Source organism: Hydra vulgaris, chromosome 04 (genome assembly GCF_038396675.1).
Source record: "Hydra vulgaris chromosome 04, alternate assembly HydraT2T_AEP".
NCBI classification, from domain to species: Eukaryota; Metazoa; Cnidaria; class Hydrozoa; order Anthoathecata; family Hydridae; genus Hydra; species Hydra vulgaris.
The window spans coordinates 41,583,553-41,608,786 of record NC_088923.1 but is presented as its reverse complement, the minus strand read 5'-3'; the positions used below and the strand labels follow the sequence as shown (position 1 = coordinate 41,608,786).

Sequence of the window (25,234 nt, the reverse complement as noted above, 5' to 3'; positions counted from 1 at the left end):
TAATTTATTTATATATATATATATATATATATATATATATATATATATATATATATATATATATATATATATATATATATATATGTATATATATAGTACTGGCTAAATTATTACAATAATTGACAAAAAAAAACTTGTTTTTTACACTTAAAACTGGTTTTTATTCCTCATGTTCAATATATAAGCCCAAGTTTAGCAAAAATACATGTACTGTGTACAATTTACTCATTGTGCATATGTTTTCAATATTTGATTGCACCACCAATGGCTTTTATAAGTGCTGCAATTCTATTCGGCATACTTGCATAGTATGTGGAAATTAACTGTGTAATATCTGGGTTGTAAAACCATACATGATCAATGCGTTCGATTAGGTCACGTTTGTTAGTGGTGGTGATCTCGTTTACTCTGTTTTTCAGTTTTGCATTTACATGCAAGATGGGCAGGGTGTCCCATCTTGCATGTAAATGCAGTTCCCAACAGGAAGCCAGTCCTCTAGTAGAGCAATCAGACAAGTTCTTATAACTTTCTTATACTGTTTAGTATTCATCATGCCATCGACAATATATAGATGTCCAGGTCTTTTAAAAGATATCACGCTCCAAACCATGGCTTTAGTCGGATGTTTGACCATCTGCTCCTGACACTGTGGAAGAAATTCTTCTCCTAGTCTTCTCCTTACATAGCGACAACTGTTGTCCAATATTTCTAGTGTTGATTCATCAAAAAAACATACACATACACATATTCTGGGGATTACACAAACAACTGTTGTAGGCTTAAAGTTATTACAATTAATCTTATTCTAGTAATTTAAATCAAGTTTAATTTAATTTGTTTGTCGCTAATCAAATTTAAAAATTATTTTTCTGGATAGTATGGAAGTAATCAAGCATTTAGACAACTCACCATTTTCCAGTCCACCACTGTCCGTGTGTCTAATTGTTTGGCCCATAATAGTTTTGTCTTCATCATTGCAGTGGTCAATTTCGGTTTCTTTTTTGGTAAATATGCCCTCAAACCAGCTTCAATTAATCTTCTTTGCATAGTCCTGCTACTCATCTGAACACTTAAAGTGTTCATTTTAACCATCAATCTGCGTTATGTCATCTTGCGGTTAAATTTAGAGAGTCTCGCCAAAGCTCGATCATCTTGTTGCGAATATATCCGCTTTCTTCCGCATTTTTCTTTGCGTTTTGGAGTACCAGTTGGACCATGCTACATGTTCTTTTTATGATTTATATGACGCTCTGAGTAACCCAACATTTTAAAGATATACGACATTGAATAAGCATGTATTCTCCAAGACCTTATTCTGACTCCTTTTACGGAGAAATTAGTCGCTTTTTTTTTTTCCATTGCTAATAAAGTAAATTAATAAAACAATTAAACAATGAAGACAATGTTAGTTTTGTTCATAAAGTTGATGGTCTGGTTTCAGGACCTCAAATCGAGTCATTTTTGGTGGCCTGACTGCTTGCAAAATAATCCCTGCCTAATTGCAAAACATTGAAAAAAATGAATATTCATATCTAATAACATTACCAACGTTGCCAAAAGTACAAAATCTAATATGCAGACACTAAAATCCCACATGAGGCCTGGGAACAAGAATGCCCTGAAGCGCTTGCATTCTCCCCTGCTTAAACGTGAGGGCATTGATCAGTATTTTTACACAGATTTTACTACACCAGATTTTACTATATCAGATTTTACTACATTAGACTATATATATACGCAATATACGCAAGCGATCGGACGTGTTTTATCTCCTTGCAAATAAATAGAAAAAATTTTTAAAAAAAAAAAGTAAATAAATTTTTAAAATGGATCTTACAATGGAAAATATAAAACAATTAATTAACTTACTTTTGGAAAAACAAAAAATCACAATAGTTGAAGAAAGTCATAAGTTATTAAAAGAATTGGAAAAACGTTTTACTGCAATTACGACTGCTAATTTAAAAATTATTACCGAAAGATTTAATTAACTTGAAACAAGCGTTATAAACAGTTCAACAAAAATTGTTAGTATAACAAAAGCTTTGGAGCTATCTAATCAAAAGATATCGTCCTTAGAAAACGAGTTTAATGAAAAAAAATAAAAAATTTATTCATGTAAACGATGAAATAGTCGCATCAAAATTTGAAAAAGTAAAAGAGCAAACAAAGAAAGTAAGTAGTCAGATGAAAGATACAAGCGCTGTAAATAAAATAAACAACAAGTTAAGGGAAATAGAAGATCGATCGAGAAGAAATAACCTAAGGATAACTGGAATAAAAGAAAGTGAACACGAAAGCTGGGAAGAAAGTGAGTTAAAAGTTTTAAAACTATTTGAGGAGACGCTTGAAATCAAAAATGTTAAAATTGAACGAGCACTTAGAACCGGACCAAGAGATGCTAAAAAAAATAGAACGATAATTTTAAAACTCCTAAATTATAAAGATAAGATTGATATAATGGAGAGATCTGTAAGACTTAAAGGAATGAACATTTATATCAACGAGGATTTCTGTTACGAAACTTTTCAAATACGAAAAGATTTAAGAGATAAAATGTTAAGAGAAAGAAAACAAGGAAAGTATGCGTTTATCTCCTACGACAAACTTATCATTCGTGAATGGGCAGAAAAGAAAATTGACGCAAAAAATCGCCAAGTATAAATTAATTTTTTATTTTTTTATACTTAATATTTTATGGGATATTTTTAAATTTTTTTATTCTTCAAATTATTAACTTGATATTTTTAAATGAATGTAACATTACATTTATCTTTAGCTTAAATTATTACCGAAATTCTTTTATTTCAATATTTAAAAACTAAAAAATGGACTCAAAACATGCAAATAATTTTGAGTTTAATTCTTTTGACTTTTTTCGAACAATAAACAATGAAACTGATTCAATTTATTTTAGTAAAGCAGGTGCTTCGTTAAACAATTGTTTTTATTTTTACAACAATGAACTAAAAGAATTTCTTGAGCGAGATCGCTTAAATGTGATACATTTTAACATAAGAAGTTTAAAAAATAATTTTGAAAATTTTAAGAATAATATTGAGGAAACTTTAAATATTTTTAACATTATATGCCTAACAGAAACTTGGTGTAGTTCTGACGAGGCTATATCTAACTCGAATCTTCACCTGCCAGGTTTTATTCCTGTTTCTTTAGCACGTAAAACAAAAAAACAAGGCGGTGGAGTATTTTTTATGTAAGTGAAGGAATGCGGTTTATAAATAGGCCTGACATGAGTATTTCTGATGCCGATAAAGAGGTTTTAACAATTGAAATTTTAGCCAAAAAAACTAAAAATATACTTTTAAGTTGCTGTTATCGCCCACTATCTGGTGAAATAAATAGTTTCAAGTCCTTTTTAATTACTGATATTATAACAAAACGTACAATTGAAAAGAAATTAAATTACATTATTGGTGACGTAAATTTAGACGCATTAAAATATCACGTAAATTCCAAAATTAACAGTTTTTATAATGATTTATTTGAAAACGGTGCAATTCCGCTTATTAATAAACCAACAAGAGTAACTTTAAAGTCAGTATCTTTAATAGATAATATTATTACAACAGACACTTTTAATGAATCTTTTAAAAAAGGGTTAATTAAAAATGATGTTTCAGATCATTTTCCTATCTTCTTTTCAATAAATACTGATATTGAACAATTACAAATAAAAAAACAAGTTATCCTAAAACGCTGATTCAGTGAAGTAAATATTGCATCATTTAATGAACAACTATAATTACTTCATTGGAATCATATAAATTTTTCGTTGGAAGCAAATGTGGTTTATAATTCATTCTTTAGAACATTCTATGAAGTTTATGATGCAAACTTTCCACAATACAAAGTTAACTTAAACAAAAAAAGCTTTAAGTCACCATGGATTACTAAAAAACTCAGGAAATCTTCCAAAGTTAAACAAAAATTGTATATAAAGTATTTAAAGTCAAAAACAGATAAAAATAAGGAAATTTATAAAAATTATGTAAAGCATTTTGAAAGTCAAAAAAAAAACTTAAAAAAAAAATACAATTCAAACTTATTAGAGAAAGTTTAAGAATAATGCTAAACGCACATGGCAAATTTTAAATGAAATTACTGGCAATCAAAAAATTAAAACATGCAACTTACCAAAATTTATTAAAAACAATGATGATTTCTTATATAATCCTAAAGATATAGCAAATCAAATAAATAATTTTTTTGTAACAATTGGTCCAAATTTAGAAAAAAATATTCCAATTATAACTAACACAACTAATGATCTTAATCTTCCGATAATTTCTATACTTAATAACTTTGAACTTTCGATTAAAGAGTTTGAATGTGCTTACAAAATGCTAAAAATCAATAAATCGATAGGCCCAGATCAAATAAATGGTAACGTTATAATCAGTTCTTACGAGATCATAAAAACTATACTCTTTCAGGTCTTTAGTTGTTCAATTAAACAAGGTATATTTCCTGATCAACTAAAGATAGCCAAAGTTACACCAATATTTAAAGGGGGGGAATTATCAAATATAACTAATTATCGTCCAATTTTTGTACTTTCTGGTTTTTCAAAGATTTATGAAAGGATCCTTTACAATAAAATTTATGATCATCTTTCTAAAAATAAAATACTAAGTACAACCCAGTATGGGTTTAAAAAACATAATTCCACTGAACACGCAGTGCTTCATCTGACTAGAAATATTGCAGATTCGTTTGAAAAATCACAATTTACTTTTGCAGTATTCATAGATCTATCAAAAGCCTTCGATACGATAAATCATGAGATTCTTATTAAAAAACTAGAAAATTATGGAATCTGTGGTAATTTTCTAAAATTACTTAAGAGCTATTTAAGCAATCGTAAACAGTATGTGCAAATTGATGTATCCTCTACAACAAATTTACTAGATATAACATGTGGTGTCCCCCAAGGGTCTATACTAGGACCACTTCTTTTTCTCATTTATATCAATGATCTTTATAATGCCTCAAATTTAAAAACAGTAATGTTTGCTGATGACACAAACTTTTTTTTGTCTAGCAATAATATCATAACACTATTTAATGACATGAACATAGAGCTAATTAAAATTTCAAAATGGTTCAAGTCTAATAAGTTATCAATTAACATAGAAAAAACTAAATGGACTCTATTTCATCCAAAATCCAAAAAAAATCTTTTGCCAAATGATATGCCTCAAATATATATAGATAATATTCAAATAAAACAATCAAAAGTTATACTTTTTCTTGGTGTTTTTATTGATGAAAACCTTACGTGGAAAAATCATATTGAAACCTTGCGCAACAAAGTTTCAAAAAATATTGGAGTACTATATAAAGCGAGAAGTTTTGTAAATAGACACGCATTATTTCAACTTTATTACTCACTTATTCAATGCCATCTAAATTATTCAAATATCTCATGGGGCAGTGCTAAAAAAAGTCAATTAGATCCTCTTTATCGGCAACAGATGCATCTAGCACGACTAATAAATTTTAAAGATCGTTTTACTCATGCAAAACCACTTTTATTCAAAATGAGTATTCTTAATATATACCAACTAAATGTTTTTAACACTCTTTGCTTTATATTTAAATGTAAGATAAACTTAGCTCCAATACCTTTTCAAAATTTATATGCAATAAAGCCCAAAAACAAATATGATCTAAGAAATGACAATTTTATTTGTCAACATTATTCGCATACAAATTTTGGAAGGTCTCTTATATCTTATCGCGGAGCTTATTTGTGGAACCAAATAGTTTTAAAAAATTTTGATTTTTCCCAAAGTTGGAATTTTTCTTCTTTCAAAAACAAACTGAAAAAGGTTATTTTCTCAATAGAAAATATTTTCGAGTTCTTCTGATCTCGTTTCTCTTTTATAAGTGTTTCTAAATGTAATTTAAAATATTTGTTTTTATTTTTTATTGTTTTTTTAATCGGTATTTTATTTGTATGAGGGTTTTCATAAAAACGGTATTTACTAATTTAAAATATTTGATTTTATTTTTTTATTGTTTTGTTAAACGGTGTTTTATAATTGAGGTTATTTTATTTGTATGAAGGTTTTCTTAAACGGTATTTACTTTTTATTTTATATTTTTTTGAAATAATTGGTTTATAATTTTTGTATTGTTAAACGGTTCTCGGTGACAGGATCATATGATCCTCTTCGAGTTTCCGTGTTCTTCATATATTATGTACCAACGACACTTTTACCAGAGAATATTGTTAAATGAACAAATAAAAAAAAATAAAAAACTATATCAGATTTTACTACGTCAGCTGATGTAGTAAAATTTCAACTTTACTATCTTGACCTAAATTTAAATTTATCGCAGGTTTTAAATTTTGTAGAAAAATAGTGGTTTTAAGTTTGTGAATAGAAAAATTAAATATGTTATGACCATGCAAAATTTACACCCCCTCTTAAGGAGAGGAGGGGGATGGAAAATTTGCATGACCAAAACAATTTTTTAATTTACAATACTTTTTTACGAAATTTAAAATCTGTCGATAAATTTAAATTTAGTTATAAATAGTTAAGTTGAAAATTTTACTTCCTCAGTGCCTCACGTTTGGGGTGGGGGTTGGAGGGGGTGGGGTGGGGGGTGGGGGGTTGGAGGAGGACGGTAGAAAGCTTTTTAGGGTTTTTTTGTTCTCAGGCGTTCACCATCTCAACTTTTTGCAAGGTCTCCTCTTTTAACATAGGTATAAGTACCAGGGCCATTCCGAAGAGATTTTAAAAGGGTAGTGGATGCCGTATCTATTTTTTGCCGACTTAGACCAAAAAAACTTTTTTACCGTTTATGATCTAAAAAAAAAGGTCCTTGTTAGCTGACATTTGCTGACTTCCAACTATAGATCCAAATTTGCCGACTACAGTGTCTAATATGCCGACTAGTAAATTTAGTAAATTTAGTAGAAGGGGCTAAACACTCGCCTGTGCCCCCCTCTCAGAACGCCTCTGACCATACTTAAGTTTGAAGTTTGCACAATGTGTGAAAGTGTCCTATCTGAAACATCAAAAAATCCTGCTGGCGCCCATGATAAATATATATATATATATATATATATATATATATATATATATATATATATATATATATATATATATATATATATATATATATATATATATATATGTAATATCAACAATAGGTATTAGTATTTAAAACTATGAATATCCAAATATAGTAGCCAATGCTAGTTACGCGGATTTGCACTATCCCCGACGATATGTATATATATATATATATATATATATATATATATATATATATATATATATATATACATATTCTATAAGAGTGAAAAGCTACAACATAAATCGAAAAAATGTTTTGTAGCATTCAGTTTGATTAAAGCCTAATATACAATTCTTATGCTTTGTTAAACAAAATATGTCTAAGCTAGAGGTTCTCTTTCTTTTTACAAATTTCAAAAAGATTTTGAAGATCCACGATTGTTTGTTCTGCAAACTGATTTGTTCTGGGAATTTCCAGTCTTGATGGTTCCTAATTTCTAGGGGTCTACCGGAATGGAAATTTTGAATTCCGACCAGAATCAGATTTACCGGAATTGTTAACAAAATTACAGCCGGAATTCCGACCAGAACGACTATTAAATTTATTTAATTTTTTACATTCATGATGGAAAGTGAAAGCCTGTGCCTCATCATCATGGCTGTATAATATATATTTATAACCTACAATATATATACAACCTATTTCACTGTTTTGATTCTTTATTCATTTAAATCTAATATGGTGTTTTTATTTGTTTCTTATAATTTTATTTATTGAAAGTTTTAACCTGCACAATATTTATATTAAAAATCGTTTCTTTGTTTTCTATTTTTCCATTTAGGTTAAAATTGAAATATTTACTGTATTAGGAATCCTACTTTTTTTAACTATTTAAAATTTAAGTAACACTTAAAATGAGACTATTCTATGAGGCAGGTAACATTTTTGATGAAAAAATAGCCTGTTTGTTGCCCAAAACTGAATAGTATCTCTTTTTCAGCACAATGTTCCTAAAATTCTAGAAATCCTTACATAATTGGTTATTGCAAATAAAATTAAATTGTATTTGTTTAGAAACTTGTATTTTTTACCAAGGTATACCTATAGCTCTTCATTGCCCCGTACGGTTTTTTGTTTTAAATTACACTGTCATTAATTTAAATTTTATTTATTTAAGGTGCCCCAAAAACTCTTTACGGTCTTATCACAGAGCATCACGGAAGAGCATTTGAAAGGAAGTTCACGCCTTCTTTCTTACCGATGTTATAAAACTTGCCCAGATGTGACGTTGAGCCACGGATCTCTAGCTTCGGAGGCAAGTGCTAACCACTGTGCTACGGCTGCTACAATATTTCAAGCCGGAATGCAGATATTCCGGACTAAAAAATTGTAAATCCGACCGGAACCGGAACAACCTAAAAGTCACAGTGTCCGGTGCATCCCTACTAATTTCAATACTTTTTCACTATTTTTAACGCTTTATAAATTGTATTCATTGAGAATAGCTGTTTTACCTCAAACAACAGTATCTACTTTTCCGTCTGGTAGATCAAGTGCTTGTAACTTAACTTTTTTTTGTTTATTTTTAAACACTAACACTTAATATTTTGATGATATATGGTGACTAACACCATATATCATCAAAGTGCAGTTAACAGCTTGCTAAATGTAGCGTTTTTTTTACACAGTCAGGTAAATTTAACAACTTCTTTGATAGTTGATCTGAATTTACCTGATTGTGATGATCTGAATGTCGATCCCATCTTGAGAGAACTGTTGACAAACGTTGCTGTTATGCTGGTTGATAACTTTGAAGATGTTACTAATTTGGTTATAGTTTTGGTTTTGCTGCAGTTCTTGCTTGTACTTGTGGACTGTTCTTTTGAATCTTTAGACTCTTGATGTTCTGCCTAAGAATTGGGTTCGAAAGTTGACGTTGTTACTGTTACCATTACTGTTGATAAAGTAGGCTTTAAGGACATTTTTCTTCTATGGATTAGATGATTAATTTTTGAACAAGCAGCCTTCCCAGTATACCCGACCTGTTTTATGTTTTCAATCTGAGAATGATGCAATTTTCTATCCTCATTGCAGAGCCATTCGCCATCTTTTTTTTGGAGTTTCAAAAAACTCATTCATAGGATTCTATTTTTTATTTATGATTGCATTTTATCTTTGTTTTACACAATTGTTGTTCTTCTTCAGCACTTGATCCAGTTTTGTCTGTATAAATAAAATTGATAACGGGTGATGCGGAAGTTATCGGACAAATCCTAATTTCATTATTTTAGCATAATAATTAGTTTTTGTGGTTTTATGCGTAGGCATAAATGTTCTATAAATATAAACTTTATTATTTGAAACACAATTATTTAAAATGAGGTTAAATGCAGCTGAACGAGAATCTTTTTGAAAGCGACTAAAAATGTTTTTTGTAAATAAACCTAATATAAAAAAAAAATCGTAAATCATTTTGAAAAGGAAGGATTTGCTCGAAGTACAACATATGATAACCTAAAAAGACTTGAAACTGTTCAATCGTTTTCTGATAGAAAGCACACAATGGTCGTCCGACATACTGGACTAAAGAAAGCCGAATTAACGAGACTTGTCAACAATCGAAAAGGGGTCAGTCAGAGAAAAATAGGTATTAAATTCGGTGAAATTCAATCGACAATTGGTTGTCAGTTAAAAAAAATGAATATTAAATATAGAAAACGTGAAAAGACTCTAAAATACACTATAGAACAACAAATAAAGCCAAAGAAAAGAAGCAGGAAACTAGTTAACCAACTCTATAACACAAAATCGCTTCTAGTCATCGATGACGAAAAATACTTTTGTTTTGCAGGGGACAACATGCCTGCAAATTCTGGATACTACACAAACAACAAAAAGACATGCCCAGAAAGTGTTCGTTTTATAGAAAAAGAGAAGTTTCCAAAAAAATTATTAATGTGGATAGCCATATCTGACCGTGGTATGTCCGAGCCATTGTTTCGCACTTCCAAGGCTGTAGTGATCAATTCATCAATCTATATTAATTCACAAGTATCATGGAGACTTTAACTATTTATTATGGCCAGATTTAGCAAGTTCTCATTATTCTAAAGATTCTCTAAATGGATATAGACATATTGGATGTAACGTAATAGACATATTGGATGGACCAATATGTCTATTACGTTGATAAAGAATCCAATCCCCCAAATGTGCCTCAAGCACGACCGATTGAAAATTTTTGGGGACATATGGCACAGAAGGCTTACGAGGGAGATTGGCAAGCTTCAACAGAGCAAGTTTTGAATGATTGCATTAAACTAAAACTACAAGAAATTAATTTAAACTTTTTACAGTCGCATATGAAAGGCGTCAGAGCAAAATTGAGATCAATTGCAGATGGTGGTGTTTTTTCATATAAAAAATAATATATTTTTATTAAAAGATAAATGCTTTATTTAAAAAAATTATAATAATAGTTTGTTATAATTTATAAACTTAAAACGTCAATAATTTATTCATAAATAAGTTATTGACGTTTTTATTTTGTCCGATAACTTCCGCATCACCCGTTAAATGTGAAAAATTTAATTTATTTTGCAATAGATTTCCACGAACAGATAGCAACTAACAATTCAAATTTGAGTGATATCCTTCTACTTCTTTTTCAATGTGACTCATACCGGTTTTTGCATTTAATCTGGTTGTTTTTTTCTTTTAACCTGGTGGTTTTTTACATTGAATTTGGCGGTTTTTTGTATTTAATCTGACGGTATTTCTTTATCATGGCAAATAATTTTGCTTTTATCGCTTCACCTAATTTAACTTCATTGTATAGTATTTAAGCCCGTTTTCTCTTTAATTTTTTAAAACTCTAAAATGAATAACGCTCGAAGACAATGCTCAAAAATTAATGTTGAAGTAAGAAATTGGATCATTGGTCATGTAATTAACGAAGGGAAAAGTGTAAAAGAAGTATCGGAACTTGTGCATAGAAGTGAAACTTCAACACGACGTCTTGTCCATCGATATATATCAGTTAAAATATACATATGAGTTAAGTTAGTTTTCATTGACGAGAACATCACATGGAAACATCATATTAACTATGCCTGCTCGAAAGTTTCAAAAAGTATTGGAATTTTGTATAAGGCGCGTACTCATTTAGATAAAAATAATTTAATTAAACTTTATTATTCTTTTATTCATAGTTATATAAATTATGGAATTATTGCCTGGGGTAGCACTGATCAAAGCAAGTTACAATGCCCTAACTTATCCTGTCTTTAAAAATAAATTAAAAGATCTCATTCTCTGTATTGAAAATATCTTATTAATTTTTAATTTATCTTGTGACAAAAATTATTTTTATTGTCATTTATGTTCAAGTTGTGTTTTATACTTGTTTACAATTTATTTTCATTTGTCTAAGTACAATTTAATGTTTTTATGTTATTTTTTACGTATTCTTATTGTAAAAAGACGTTTTTATAATACTTTACGAACTCTCTTTTGTAAAAGGCTTCTGACGATAAGATTATTGTGATCTTCTTTTAGAAGCCTTGTTTGTATTTGAAAAATACGTAGTTTATATATACTATGTCAAATGTAAACAAAACATTAAAAATAATTACAAGTAATATCTATCATGGTATTAGAGGTGGTTTTCGACAGTCAATTTGTACCGATAAATAAGAAATAATCTACATGAGTTAATTGGAGACAACAAAAACTATAATCTACAGAAGATCAAGATAGAATTAGGAATTGATGTCAATGTCTCTACATTATGATGATGGTTAAAAAAGTTGAATTATACATATAAAATTTTAAGACCCATTAGTAAAAGACGCAATACTTTAGAGGTAAAAGAAAAAAGAAAAATATATGTTTCATGGTATTTAAACTTGACATTGCAACAACGTTACAGAAATATCATTTATATTAATGAAAGTCCGTTTAATCTTTATATGATAAGAAACCACGGATACAGTCTCCGAAGAACTACCCAAATCAACGTGTGCTATCATCAAGTGACCGTAACATAACCATTAGCTTTAATTTGTTTAAACATAGTCTACAGTGAAGCAATAATTGATGTAGAGGTGACAGCAGATATCTTTAAAGGATTCTTGAATACACTTAAAAGTATTTTTGGGGAGGAAGAAGAGTTTACCTTGGTGATGGGCAACTTTAACTTTTATCATTTATTATCAGATTTTTATGATATGTATTTTTTACACCAATACTCACCTTTCTAAACCCTTGTGAAGAAACCTTTTTTCAAAAATTACGAATACTACAAGAGGAAACATAGCTCTGATCCGAAATAACAAATTATTAGAACGAATGAGGAACAGTTGTGAGCACATTACTGAACATGATCGTTCAAATTTTGTGAGACACTGCGAATCTTTTTTTACGCAATGTATTAATGGAGATGAAATTAATAGAGAATTAAAGTCTTAATTTTTAAAAATTTGTTTTTTCGGACTTGTGTGTATATATATATATATATATATATATATATATATATATATATATATATATATATATATATATATATATATATATATATATATATATATATATATATATATTAGGGTGGAGTGAATTTTAGTTTTTTTTACAATTCGTTTAGCCTGGGTGTGCAAAAGTTGTCTATTCATTTCAGAAATACTCTGGAAAAATATCAATGCTCTAGGAAATTATCTTGAGGTTCCTCAAGACCTTTAAAATTTTAATGGGTCCCTAATATTATGTAAAAAAAATAATTTTCAAAAGTATGTTATGTTGGGTCTCAAAAGAAGCAAAATTTTATAAAAATTTCAAAAATAAAAATTATTTTATAAAAAAATTATTATTTAAGATTTTTTGAATATATAATTAAAAAAAATTAACTTTTTTCATTTTTAGTTTAAAAGGTCATTTTTTCTGCAATAAACTATAAAATAACAATTTTTTTTTTTAAATAATTTTTATTTTTATAAAATTTTGCTTCTTTTAAGACCCAACCTGACATACTTTTGAAAAACTTTTTTTTACATAATATTAGGGACCCATTAAAATTTTAATGGGTCCCTAATATTATGTAAAAATATATATATATATATATATATATATATTAAAAAAAAATATATATATATATATATATATATATATATATTTTTTAAATGGAGTATGTGGAATTTTTTTTATTACTAATCATTTAAGCAATTCATAAAATAATTTATAAAACCAATCTAGCGGTTTTAAAATTAAATAAATTTTAAAACCGCTAGATTGAATGCAAAAAACCACCAGATTAATTGCAAAAACCAGTAAAACCGTAGGAGATTCTTCATCCAAGTTGTCTTGTTTCTTACAGCAGTGGAAGCACTTTTCTTAAAACTTACAAAGATTTTTGAAGGTTCTATAATATTATGGAAGTTTTTTAATTTTATTTAAATATAGCTCTTTGAACTTTTATATTCTGACACACTATTGCATTTTGCAAAATTTATTCTTTCGGGAACTATACGATCCGAAACTAAGACTTCAATTTTTTTTAAATTTTGTACCAATTTTAGAAAATTTAACCTAAAAAAAGAAAGCAATAACTCTGTATCGAAGAATTGACGTCTACTGGGTTTCCAGCGCTACCATATATTTTCACTTATATATATTTACCTTATATATTCACAAATATATTTACCTTATTGAACAGAACTAAGTCGGTGAAAGTTTTAGTTGGGCAAATTTTTTCGGACAAAATTTTATTTAATTTTTTTTACTTTTAATAAACACCCATAATCATTACCAATTTATCATGTAAAATGGTTATCATTTTAAATCACAAATTAGTAATTTACAAAAGCAAAGAAATAGTAAGTAAAATGAGTTAATATAACATTTTATAAAAATTTCTATAACAATGAATCATGGTTAAAGTAACAATGAATCATGGTTACAATAACAAATTTTTGAGATAATAAATAACCATTTTCTTTATTACCTTTTAGCATATCATGATCGATCGTAATTATAATTTCAAGGTAAATAGACGTAATCATATTCACAAGGTAATGATAAATATCTTTAAATACCTCGAAAATTTTTTTTCACTTTTGTCCGACTTAGTTTTGTCTTAATATGGTGTAAAACTTCTTTAAACACCTTTTCATATTGTTCATTGCAGTCCAACTTGGCTTTTTTTTGGTGAGTAGCATTAAGTGGTCTGTAGTTAATAGTAATTCCACCGATATGAACATAACCTGCTTTGTAATCTTCGCATCGAATTGTCACCGGAAGGATTGAAGACTCCACTAAATAACGTAAGTTTTTAAAGGTAAGTTAAATATTTAGAAAAAAAAAAATCAATAAATATAATAATCAAAGATTGAAAAATAAGAGATGCTAACAATCAAATCGTTTTCTATATTGTGATTTGTCACAATAAAGAAAACTATTATTTTTTTTCTTACATATTTTTTAAAAGAAAAAAATTGATGCAAGTTTAATTATTTTAAACAAGTAAGAGTGGTTGTAAAAACAAAGCGCTTTCAGTGCATTTCAGTTTTATCATCATTTACAGGATAACGTCATAAAACATTTTGTTATGTATATATATATATATATACATATATATATATATATATATATATATATATATATATATATATATATATATATATATATATATATATATATATATATATATATATATATATATGTATATATATATATATATATGTATATATATATATATATATACAACCCTTAGATGTTGTCCGAAAGTTTTTTCGATATTTTGTTGACAAAAAGTAAAAATTAAAATGCAAGACCGGAATTTTTTTTTTTTAATAATGATAGACTGCCTGCCCTAACCAAACCCTCAGTCGATGTAGCAGCACTCCCTTGCGGGTCAGGCTATTTGTCAGTCGATGTAGCAGCACTCCCTTGCGAGTCAGGCTATTTGTCAGTCGATGTAGCAGCACTCCCTTGCGAGTCAGGCTATTTGTCAGTCGATGTAGCAGCACTCCCTTGCGAGTCAGGCTATAAGATAGTCGATGTAGCAACACTCCGCGCATGATTTTCAGTAAAAAAAAATAAAAATAAAAACATTTTATTAAAAAAAATAAAAATAAAAACATTTTATTAAAAAAAACAAAATAAAAACATTGTTTATATTGTTAAAAACATTCACAATGTTTTTAAAACATTCTGGTCAATTAAATTTGCGTTTTTGTGGTTTTTTTAAAAAACGATTAATTTGTAATTAAATTAATGGTTTTTACTTTCGTCCAACACGGAAATGTTGGACGAAAGTTAAAAGTAATTAAAAGTGACGTATATGTTGGCGTAAGAATCACTTTTTTCCTTCCGCTCTTCCCAAAGCCAACAAACTATAGATCTATATATATATATATATATATATATATATATATATATATATATATATATAAATTAAATTTTAAAGTTTCACGTTTTTTCATTATTTTGTTTTGTTAAACTTTGTCAGAACTTGATTGAATTGCTAAGAAAAATGGGAAATTTTCAGATGCATTTGTTTTTAGAATTTTTGAATATTATTATTAAAGATTTCTAAGATGATAATGTCATCTAGGACAAAAACAATTTTTTTAAAATTAACTTTTTATTTTTTCTAATTTCTGAAAATGCTTAAAAAAGTTATCTATAAAGAAATAAGTTATTTACCTGGAAAAAGGTAAATAAAAAAAGCTTTTTTTTTGGCTTATTAAAAGAACTATTAATTGCTACCAGCTCAAAGGAATAATAAACTTTTTCCCAAAAATTATTTCACATAGAGTAAAAACAAAGACAACTAGCCCCGGTCTTTCCTACATGTTCGTCCCAGATTATATGAAACCGCGTAGAGTTACTGTATATACTAAGTTTCAAAAAAAATATTCAAAAACAAATTTTTAATTAATTTTGTTTTTCGCTTTTCATCACAGAATAGCTGCAACTAGTTTTTGAGCCCAGATTATAACGCAGGGTTTTTATCTGTCAAACGCAGGGTTGTTATCTGTCAAACGCAGGGTTGTTATCTGTCAAACGCAGGGTTGTTATCTGTCAAATATGTTATAATTTCATTTCATATTATTTAAAATAATTCAGACATAATTTTATGTCTGAATTATTTTCTGCTGACGTAAAATATGCCCCGCGTATTTTCTATAATTCAGACATAAAATTATGTCAAAATATGCTTACAGAAAACATGTTTTACATATTTTATGTCAGCAGAAAATAATTCAGACATAAAATTTTGGTAAAATATGTCGGTAGAAAATATATCAGGCATATTTTATGCCAGTAAAAAATAATTCAAACATAAAACTATGACAAAATATGTCGATAGAAAATATGTGGGATGAAAAAAATGTAACCAAATTTTATGCAGAGGCTATTCTAGAAATAAAATGAGGGGGGGGGGGTGTAGGTTGGAAAGGGCAAATCCCGAAAAAGTACCGACAAATTACTAAATACAAGTTTTGTCTAGTTTATCTTAAAAGAAACAATTTTTAAAAATAATACCAAACTACATGTAGTAACAAAGTACTAAAAGAATCAAAACTAGATGGAGTAATAAAGCAGTAGCAGTACTAAAATTATAAGTAGTACCAAAGTTGGAGCAGTACAAATTGTTTTTCTAAACGGGATTTAAGTAACCAACGTGAAAACGAGTTATTTTATCTTTCAAGGATTGCAGATCCCAATAATAAATGATTTTATAACTAAAAATTGTTATTTTAAGTTAAAATTAATTGCAATTCAATAAAGTTTATTTTATTTATAGCTAAAGTATTTCTATTAATTTGCAATAATTTTTAAATATGTTTTTGATTGTTTAGTTTAAGAAAATAAATTAATTTTAGTTATAATATAATTTTAGTTATATAAACTTTCTTGCTTTAACAATAGCAATAAACTCTACAAAGATTACATCTAAGAAGTGAGTATTATTTTTTGAAACAATTTGCAATAGTTGTGACTTTAATTAAGCTAACTTACTGATCCTTCCTTTGAATCTGAGAGACACCTCATTGCCTGATACACTTGAAATGAATGAAACATAGAATAAAAATAATATCATCTTCATGATAAAAAGTTACTATCCTCTTAAACTTTATATGTTTTAAAATTGATCTTTTTTAAAAAATAATAAAATTAACTGTTTAGGCGTTTCGCCGTCGTTATGACGATAAGTAAACTATACAAAAATGTTGAAGCAACATGAAATTTTTTTTTTTTTTAACAAAAAGTATATTTTTTTCTAAATTAATAACAAAGTGCTATTTTATTGCAAAAAATTCTTTTTTGTTTTATCAATCTTTGTTATACCGAACCATACATTCTTATGCCTGCGCTTTTGTTACTCCGAGTCTTTGTTACACTAAGCAAATAAGCTTGCTGAAACTAGATTTCACAACACAAATTTTATTTATTAATAATAAGATTTTGGTTTCAATTTTTTTTTTTTTTTTTTGTCAAAACATGATGACAAAAAAATAAACTGCCTTTTTTTTCTCAAAGCTCAAACTCAAAGAACAGAATGGGTTTATCTCTAAGAAATGTTCAAAATCATTTTGAATGTATTTACATAGACTATTCTGTTACTGATTTTAAAATCATTAGCTTAAAGGTTACCTAAAAATATTTATCAAGTGATATAATTGGCGTTCTTTCAAAGCTGCAAAAATTTAAATTATTCTTCGCAGTAGTTTTATAATGGACATTCATTATGCGCAAGCATTATGCTTTTTTTTCAGAAATATATGAAAAAAAAATTGGCCGCGGTTAAAAAGAGATTTAATTAAAAAAATGTTTAACTTCAAAATGTTATTTATTGGTAGATAATACTAATTTATCTCTAAGAAATCTTGTCAAAACAATTTTTTAAGTACAAAAGGTTCGCCAAAAATAACTAATTAAAAATAAACAAAAAAATTTTTATTATTGGTCAAGTTTAACCTATGCAACATTATGGCATAAACTTGAGCGTTTTAATTACTACCTGGGGTCGATGTTATAAAACTTTTTACCGGCGTAAAATACAGCGGGTCTTGTTAACTTGTTATGTCTATTAATGTTATTTTCCAGCTACTCCACTGATATATATTGTACCTAGACGTGTGTACATGTATTCTCACCTACACATTTATAAATATCCTTTGTTTCTTAATAAAGAATAGATATTTTGTAGTTAAGAATCATAGCCAATATTTTGTTAATGTAATTACCAACAAAATGTTTATTATGTCCTATATAAGAAGTTTTCAACTCCTAATAAATAAAAGATTTCGTCAGGTTTGTTTACTAGACAGTAAGAACTTCTTTACATGGTCATTAATATTTTTAGATCATTCATAGATCTCATGATCAAAAAGTATTTTCAGTAGTTTTGTTTATGTGAACTTCAATAATTATGATGAATGATCTTGAAATAAATACTATATACAAATATAAAAATATCTTATCTATTTGGATCTGAGCAATATTTATTATTCATTGTTACTATTTATCAATCTTAATTGAATATTATTAGCAAATAATAAAGCTGCAAATAGTTACCTTTGCTTTATTTTTTCTCTTCAAAACGAAATAAGTTGACATATTTGTTTCATATTTTCTTCATTTTAAAGGTTAGAAAATATTTGTACTTCAAGAGTTTCTGTTAAAATACGTGCTTTGCCAAATGCGATAAACTCCTCATAAAATAATGTAAAAATTAAAAATATAAAAGAGATAAAACAAAACAAAAAAAAGTAATTGAAAAAAAGTTTTAATAGAGAAAAAACTTATTTTGAGTAGACTTAATCTATATTAGAGTTGCACCTTCAGCTTCTACCGTTTGTTTATAGATAAAGAAGTTTGACTTAATGGTAACGCGTTTAGAATTCTTCGCCTTGATTTTAAACCCAATATGAATACAAATCTAATAGGGCATTTCATACTAAATAATTTTTTTATGAAAATTTTTTTTTGAAAAAACACATTTTAAATTTAAGCTACCGAAAAATATGTTTTAAAATTGTTTAACTTTTTTATATTAGCTTCAACTACATGTGTTGCAATTACAGTGTTTCATTGCAATCACATGTATTTCATAAGCGCATACTTTTGTTTACATCCTTCCAATGTAAATTTGATATATCATTAACACAATAAAAAATAGAGAGTAATAGCGATATTATGGATTGTTATGGAAAAAAAAAAGTCTCTTCAGTAAAATAAAACTTACGCTAAACGAGTGGAAATGATAATATTCGATTTTGAGGCATAACAGTCGGTACCGCCTGGAGCATAAAAAAATGCGGAACGTGCGGATTAAACCTTTTTGAGTATTTAGGCACATAAAAAAAATTACAGATACGGAGCAATTTACGCCAAGATTTCTTTTAGACGGTATCTATATTGTCTACTTTTATAAAATAAGAAGAATAAATATAAAAGAAACAATTCTTTATAATGCTTCATGAACATGCATTATTATTATTACATTAGTGGACAAATAGAATACTTTGGTTATTCGGAAAAAAGTATAATGGAAAAATTTTAAGCTAAACTTAACAAGTTGTTTCACATTTTGCAACTGCAAAATTATTATGTTTGAGTATAACAATTATTCTCACATTAACTGTTTGTCCGAAAAGAAATAAAAAGCGGAAAAAATAGAGTTTTCTACGTGAACCAAGAGTTTAAGAAGGTTTTCATAGAGACGAGCTCAACGATCATTACTATAGAACAAATTGTTTTTAAAAATACTTTTTACAGGTATATCCCAGAAGACATAGAGCATTAGTTGGACGTCGTAAGGACTTGTGGCGTTTATAAGTCGTAGAGACGTCTTACGGACGTCTGTTTCCATTGGTATAATATAAACTAGATTTTTTTTTAATTTTTGATTTAGATGCCCCAACATAAAAAGTTGAGGTTAAAGTATTTTCATTTCATAAAAAAATAATAAAAAGACCAATCAGTAAATCAAGTATATCAATTGTGTCAAATAAGGAGGGAGGGTTTTTTAACATGTTGCAGATTATATTTTTCAAAATCTGATTGTTAAGATACTCAAAAAAGACCTAACAACCCTATCACAGAGCACCACGAAAGAGCCTTTAGCAAAGAATTTTATGCCTCCTTTGTTACGATGTCCTAAATGTTGCCAGAGCTCGCATTGAACCTCTGGCATATACAATGTTGAATGGTGATAATTTAAGCTATTAGAAAAGTAAAATTGAAGTAGCAGGTAGAGAATAAAATTAATTAGACAATTGATTGGATTATAGTTCAGTGTGGGCAAATGCGGACTGCATTGGACAAACCTTTGTTTAAGGAGTCTACATCAACAACATACTTGCACAATCTTTATTGCTAATAACGTCAGCACGCTAGTAGCAATAAATAATAATTGTTAGTTATCAGAAAAATATTTTTTGCTCTCCCTCTTGCAAATTTTTCTGGGTACTGTAGAACCAAACCTAGTTAAAAAAATTCCAAACCCTAAAAAATTAATAAAGACAACATATAACCCTCTAAACTCGTTAGTTAAATATCTCGTTAAATCTAAATTTTTTTGATTTGAAGAGTTTGAAATCGCTTTTAAATTGTTAAAGTTAAATAATGCAATTGGTCCTGATGATGTCAGTGGGAGTATTATTATAAGCTGTTTTGTCGATTTTGAAAGACATACTTTTCCAAATTTTTAAATGCTCTATTAATCAGGGAGTTTTTCCTGATGATTTAAAAATAGCAAAAATTATTCCTATATTTCAAGAAGGAGAAAAAACTAATGTAAAACATTATCGCCCAATATCCATTCTCTTTGTTTTTTCTAAAATTTTAGAAAGAATTTTGTACATCAATAGTATACAATCACCTATTAACAAACAAATTATTATATAACATACAATATGGATTTAAAAAAATTATTCAACAGAGCATGCTATTATTCAGGTTACACGAAGTATACCAGACTCAATTAACAATTCTAAATTCACTTTAGGATCATTTATTGATTTAGCGAAAGCGTTAGATACAATTGATCATAATTTTCTTGCTAAAAAATTTGAACATTATTGTATAAATATTATGGCAATATTTTATAATGGTTGAAAAGTTATTTAAATAATTGTAAACAATTTGTTTACGCCGATAATTAAAAACACTTGCATCCCAAAAATTTGCTTTAAAGATTTACAATCAATGTTTTGTTGAGATTTCAAATTTAAGATGACGCAAATGTACAACCCAGATGCAAGTATCAAATTTAAGAATACTAACTTCAAGAACCACTGCAATGAAGAACCTTGATGAAAAAACTACAGTCAATATCCTTCAAGAGAAATTTGCGTCTCAAAATAAGATCACCTCAGTAACTTGTAGAAAACCATTAATTATTTCTAAAAGCATAGCCTTTAAACTCAAGTTAAATATAACTTGAAGCTGAATCCTAATTTTCAAAACTTTATAACTATAACTATAAAATAAATTTGATCTAGGTAGTATCCAATTTGCTAATTTTGTGTGGGCATACAATGATATAAAAAATCTGAAGATTCACAAACAATTTACAGAAAGAGATATTAGCAAGATTGCTAAATGCATTCGGGTAAAACATGGTAGAAAAATCCATTGAATCAAGTCTTAGCAAACATTTACAAGAATCAAATGTTTACAAAAACTCTTTCAAACAGTAAATTTTAAAGTTTTTGATTCCCAAGAAATATCTTTTAGGTACTGTTTTTCCATATATTATGCTATAAGATTTATAAGATTTCTTATAAGATTTATAAGATTTCTTATAAGATTTATAAGATTTCTTATAAGATTTCTTATAAGATTTCTTATAAGATTTCTTATAAGATTTCTTATAAGATTTCTTATAAGATTTCTTATAAGATTTCTTATAAGATTTCTTATAAGATTTCTTATAAGATTTCTTATAAGATTTCTTATAAGATTTATAAGATTTCTTATAAGATTTATAAGATTTCTTATAAGATTTATAAGATTTCTTTTAAGATTTATAAGATTTATAAGATTTCTTATAAGATTTATAAGATTTCTTATATGATTTATAAGATTTCTTATAAGATTTATAAGATTTCTTATAAGATTTATAAGATTTCTTATAAGATTTATAAGATTTCTTATAAGATTTGTAAGATTTCTTATAAGATTTATAAGATTTCTTATAAGATTTAGGAAAATTTATTTAACTTTAGGATACTATAAATTAAACATAGTTTTATTTTGTTTCGTTTCTAAACGTTTTTAAGCATAAAATTCTTGATGAGTTTAATTAGCGGTAGGCGAAACATTTAAACTAAAAAAAAAGTTCAAAAAAAGATTTATCAACAGTAGTAATTTTTATTTAGACCCTTTGTTTTTGTAAATTTTATTTCAAAATTTTTATAGAAAATCATTGAGAAAAAGTAATAAAAAGTATAAAAAGTCAGAGTTTTAATTTCATAATGGTCTCAAACCATTATATCTTCTATATATATAAAAGGCAATGTGTGTGTGTGTGTTTGTTTGTTTGTTCTCTATAGAAATCCAAACCGCCGGACCGATCTCGATGAAATTTGGCATGGGGGTAGTCCTCGAGGGGGAGAAGGTTCTTAGCTGGGTTTTGACCCCGTACCCCGATCCCCGGGGTCAAGGGGGCCCAAAAATGGGCCCCCCTGACCCCGGGGTCAGAGGGGACCATTTTTTGGGCCGATTTTTTAGGCCGATTTTTGGGCCCATTTTTGTGTACAGATATCAGGTAAGCCAGTTTAAATATTGGCCCGGGCAACGCCGGGTAACTCCAGCTATATATATAAAGGGCAATGTGTGTTTGTGTGTGTTTGTTTGTTTGTCTTCTCTTCTATATATTTAAAGGGCAATGTGTGTGTGTGTGTTTGTTTGTTTGTTCTGTATAGAAATCCAAACCGCCCGACCAATCTCGATGAAATTTGGCATGGGGGTAGTCCTCGAGAAGGTTCTTAGCTGGGTTTTGACCCCGTACCCCAACCCCCGGGGTCAAGGGGGCCCAAAAATGGGCCCCCCTGACCCCGGGATCAGAGGGGACCATTTTTTGGGCCCATTTTTGTGTACAGATATCAGGTAAGCCAGTTTAAATATTGGCCCGGACAACGCCGGGTAACTCATGCTAGTAGATAATATAAAACAATTTAAAATCGTTTATATACACTTAAAATTTTAATGAATTTACTAATGATGTGGTTGAAGAAGACGCGAATGTGAATTTGAAAAAAAAAATTATAAAGAGAAAAATGTTGTTTAAAAAATCGATGAAAATAAATAACATTTACATAAAGTGATGTACTTTTTAAAATATTACATTATAACTCTATATATTACCTAGATTTTAAAAGTTGTTTGACTAAAATTTGTAAGTAATTAATATATTTGCAGCAACTTTAAACACGCTTATTATGTTATATTTAATTCTATAGCTTATACTTTTATTTGACAAAATATTTTTTTATTGCTACATCTTGCTTTTATACTTAGATATTTTGAAGCATATATACGTTTTCTTTAATAATTTCATAAATCTGGCTGCCACGAGGCGCCACTTTGGTTTTCTTTCACATTTGAACATCTCTTACTTAACAAAAAATCTGTAATTGCGCTGAAAAATTTTTATTTGCACAAAATTTTAAAAAACGCGGAAAACATGTAATACGATCTTACTCATACTAGGCGTAGTACTGAACAAAATTATACATATATATCTATATATATGTATATATATATATGTATTTATATATATATATAAATTGTATATTTATCGTAATTCAAATTTTGTTCTTAACAATTTAGCGCTTGTCAAACCATACGGATTTAATAATCTATTATAATTGATTTGGTTGGGGTTACTCATTTTAGATGTTGAACTGCTGTTTTTATTTAGTCTTAATGAGTTTCACAAGAAACAAAACTGACCAGTTTATTAGGCTCAACAGGCTGTCAATACATAGAAAAGAAGACAGTATACTTGTATACAACTTTATTAAAGAACATGATTTGAAGTTTCAAGGCAAAAAGTTTGAGAGTCAATTTTATTTATTTATTTCTGGTTACGGTAAAAGATGGACTCGAAGTAAACAAACCGATGAAAAGTTTATTAGGAAGAATTCAGCTTGGCTTGAAAATGACTTTAATACCACATTAATGAGGGATAGTAAAAATAAACGACTCAGCAGACCTACATTACCATTTGAAGATTCATCTTCAAAAACAAAGAAAAGAAAAATTGCAACTTTGCCAGCTTCAAATTCTTGTGAAATGTTGTTTGCTAGTGGCACACACCTGTGGAAAGAAGGTAGAAGAAAAGATGCTCAGATACCAATAAAGTTGGCTGATAACAAAGATGCTGAACTAGATCATTCTGATAATACATCTGAAAAAGCGTTGGCTCTTTTATTAGATAATGAGATGAACAAATCTCTGTATCAGTGCTTAAGAGACAATTTAAAAAGCAAAAAAAAAGTATTTTATATCCACCATACAATGGTGTACGTGTGGCAAAAGAGCGGTGTTTGTTTAATCGTGAATCATGGACACAACATAATACTCTGCAGGCATCAACTTTCAAGCATTGGTAAATCATATTGTGTGTGCGGCTGTTGGAAGTACAACATGATGTTATCAATTCGTTTGTTTTTGATAGGCTAATTCTGCGCTCAAAGGATGGTTTTGATGTGTCAACTGGGCAAAACATTTATACACAAGTTACTGATGAGCTGGAAAACAGTAGCTTTGTCTAAGAAGCAAGTTTGTTTCTTACCTGCTTTGTACCACTTGAATTGGCAGAGTTCTCTGGTCAAGTGGAGAAGATTTTTTGGAGAAATCCACATCCGTCATCAACATTGTACTGATGAATAGTGTGGTATAGTTTTGTAAAAAAGACAGCTGATATAACAAATGCAGAGTATCAATTTCTTAAAAATGCTATTGGAAACTTGACTACAACTGCTGTGCCTAATTATGAAAACTTAACTGTTCTTCACATAGTTGATGTTACTATGATAGATAGAAAAGTAGCCACTGCATTATCTACAGTTTCTAATTCAAGTCAGTGCTGCTCAGTTTGTGGTTCAACACCAAGTCGAATGAACCAACTTAATATCGTTTGCAGTTTGCCATTAACTCCGTCCAGATT

At 28.2% G+C, this 25,234-nt stretch overlaps 1 protein-coding gene across 1 annotated transcript in view; it reads right to left on the bottom strand.

The window, feature by feature from the left end:
- Positions 1–17,230, bottom strand: part of LOC101235453 (uncharacterized) — a 37,755-nt gene extending 20,525 nt beyond the window's left edge. The window contains exons 1-2 of the mRNA XM_065796374.1: positions 17,071–17,230; positions 14,209–14,357 (exon numbers count right to left, since the gene is read on the bottom strand). Of these exons, the coding sequence (XP_065652446.1) occupies positions 14,209–14,357; positions 17,071–17,158 (237 nt within the window). The 5' untranslated portion in view covers positions 17,159–17,230. The remainder of the gene's footprint in view (positions 1–14,208; positions 14,358–17,070) is intronic.
- Positions 17,231–25,234: the final 8,004 nt, after the last annotated feature.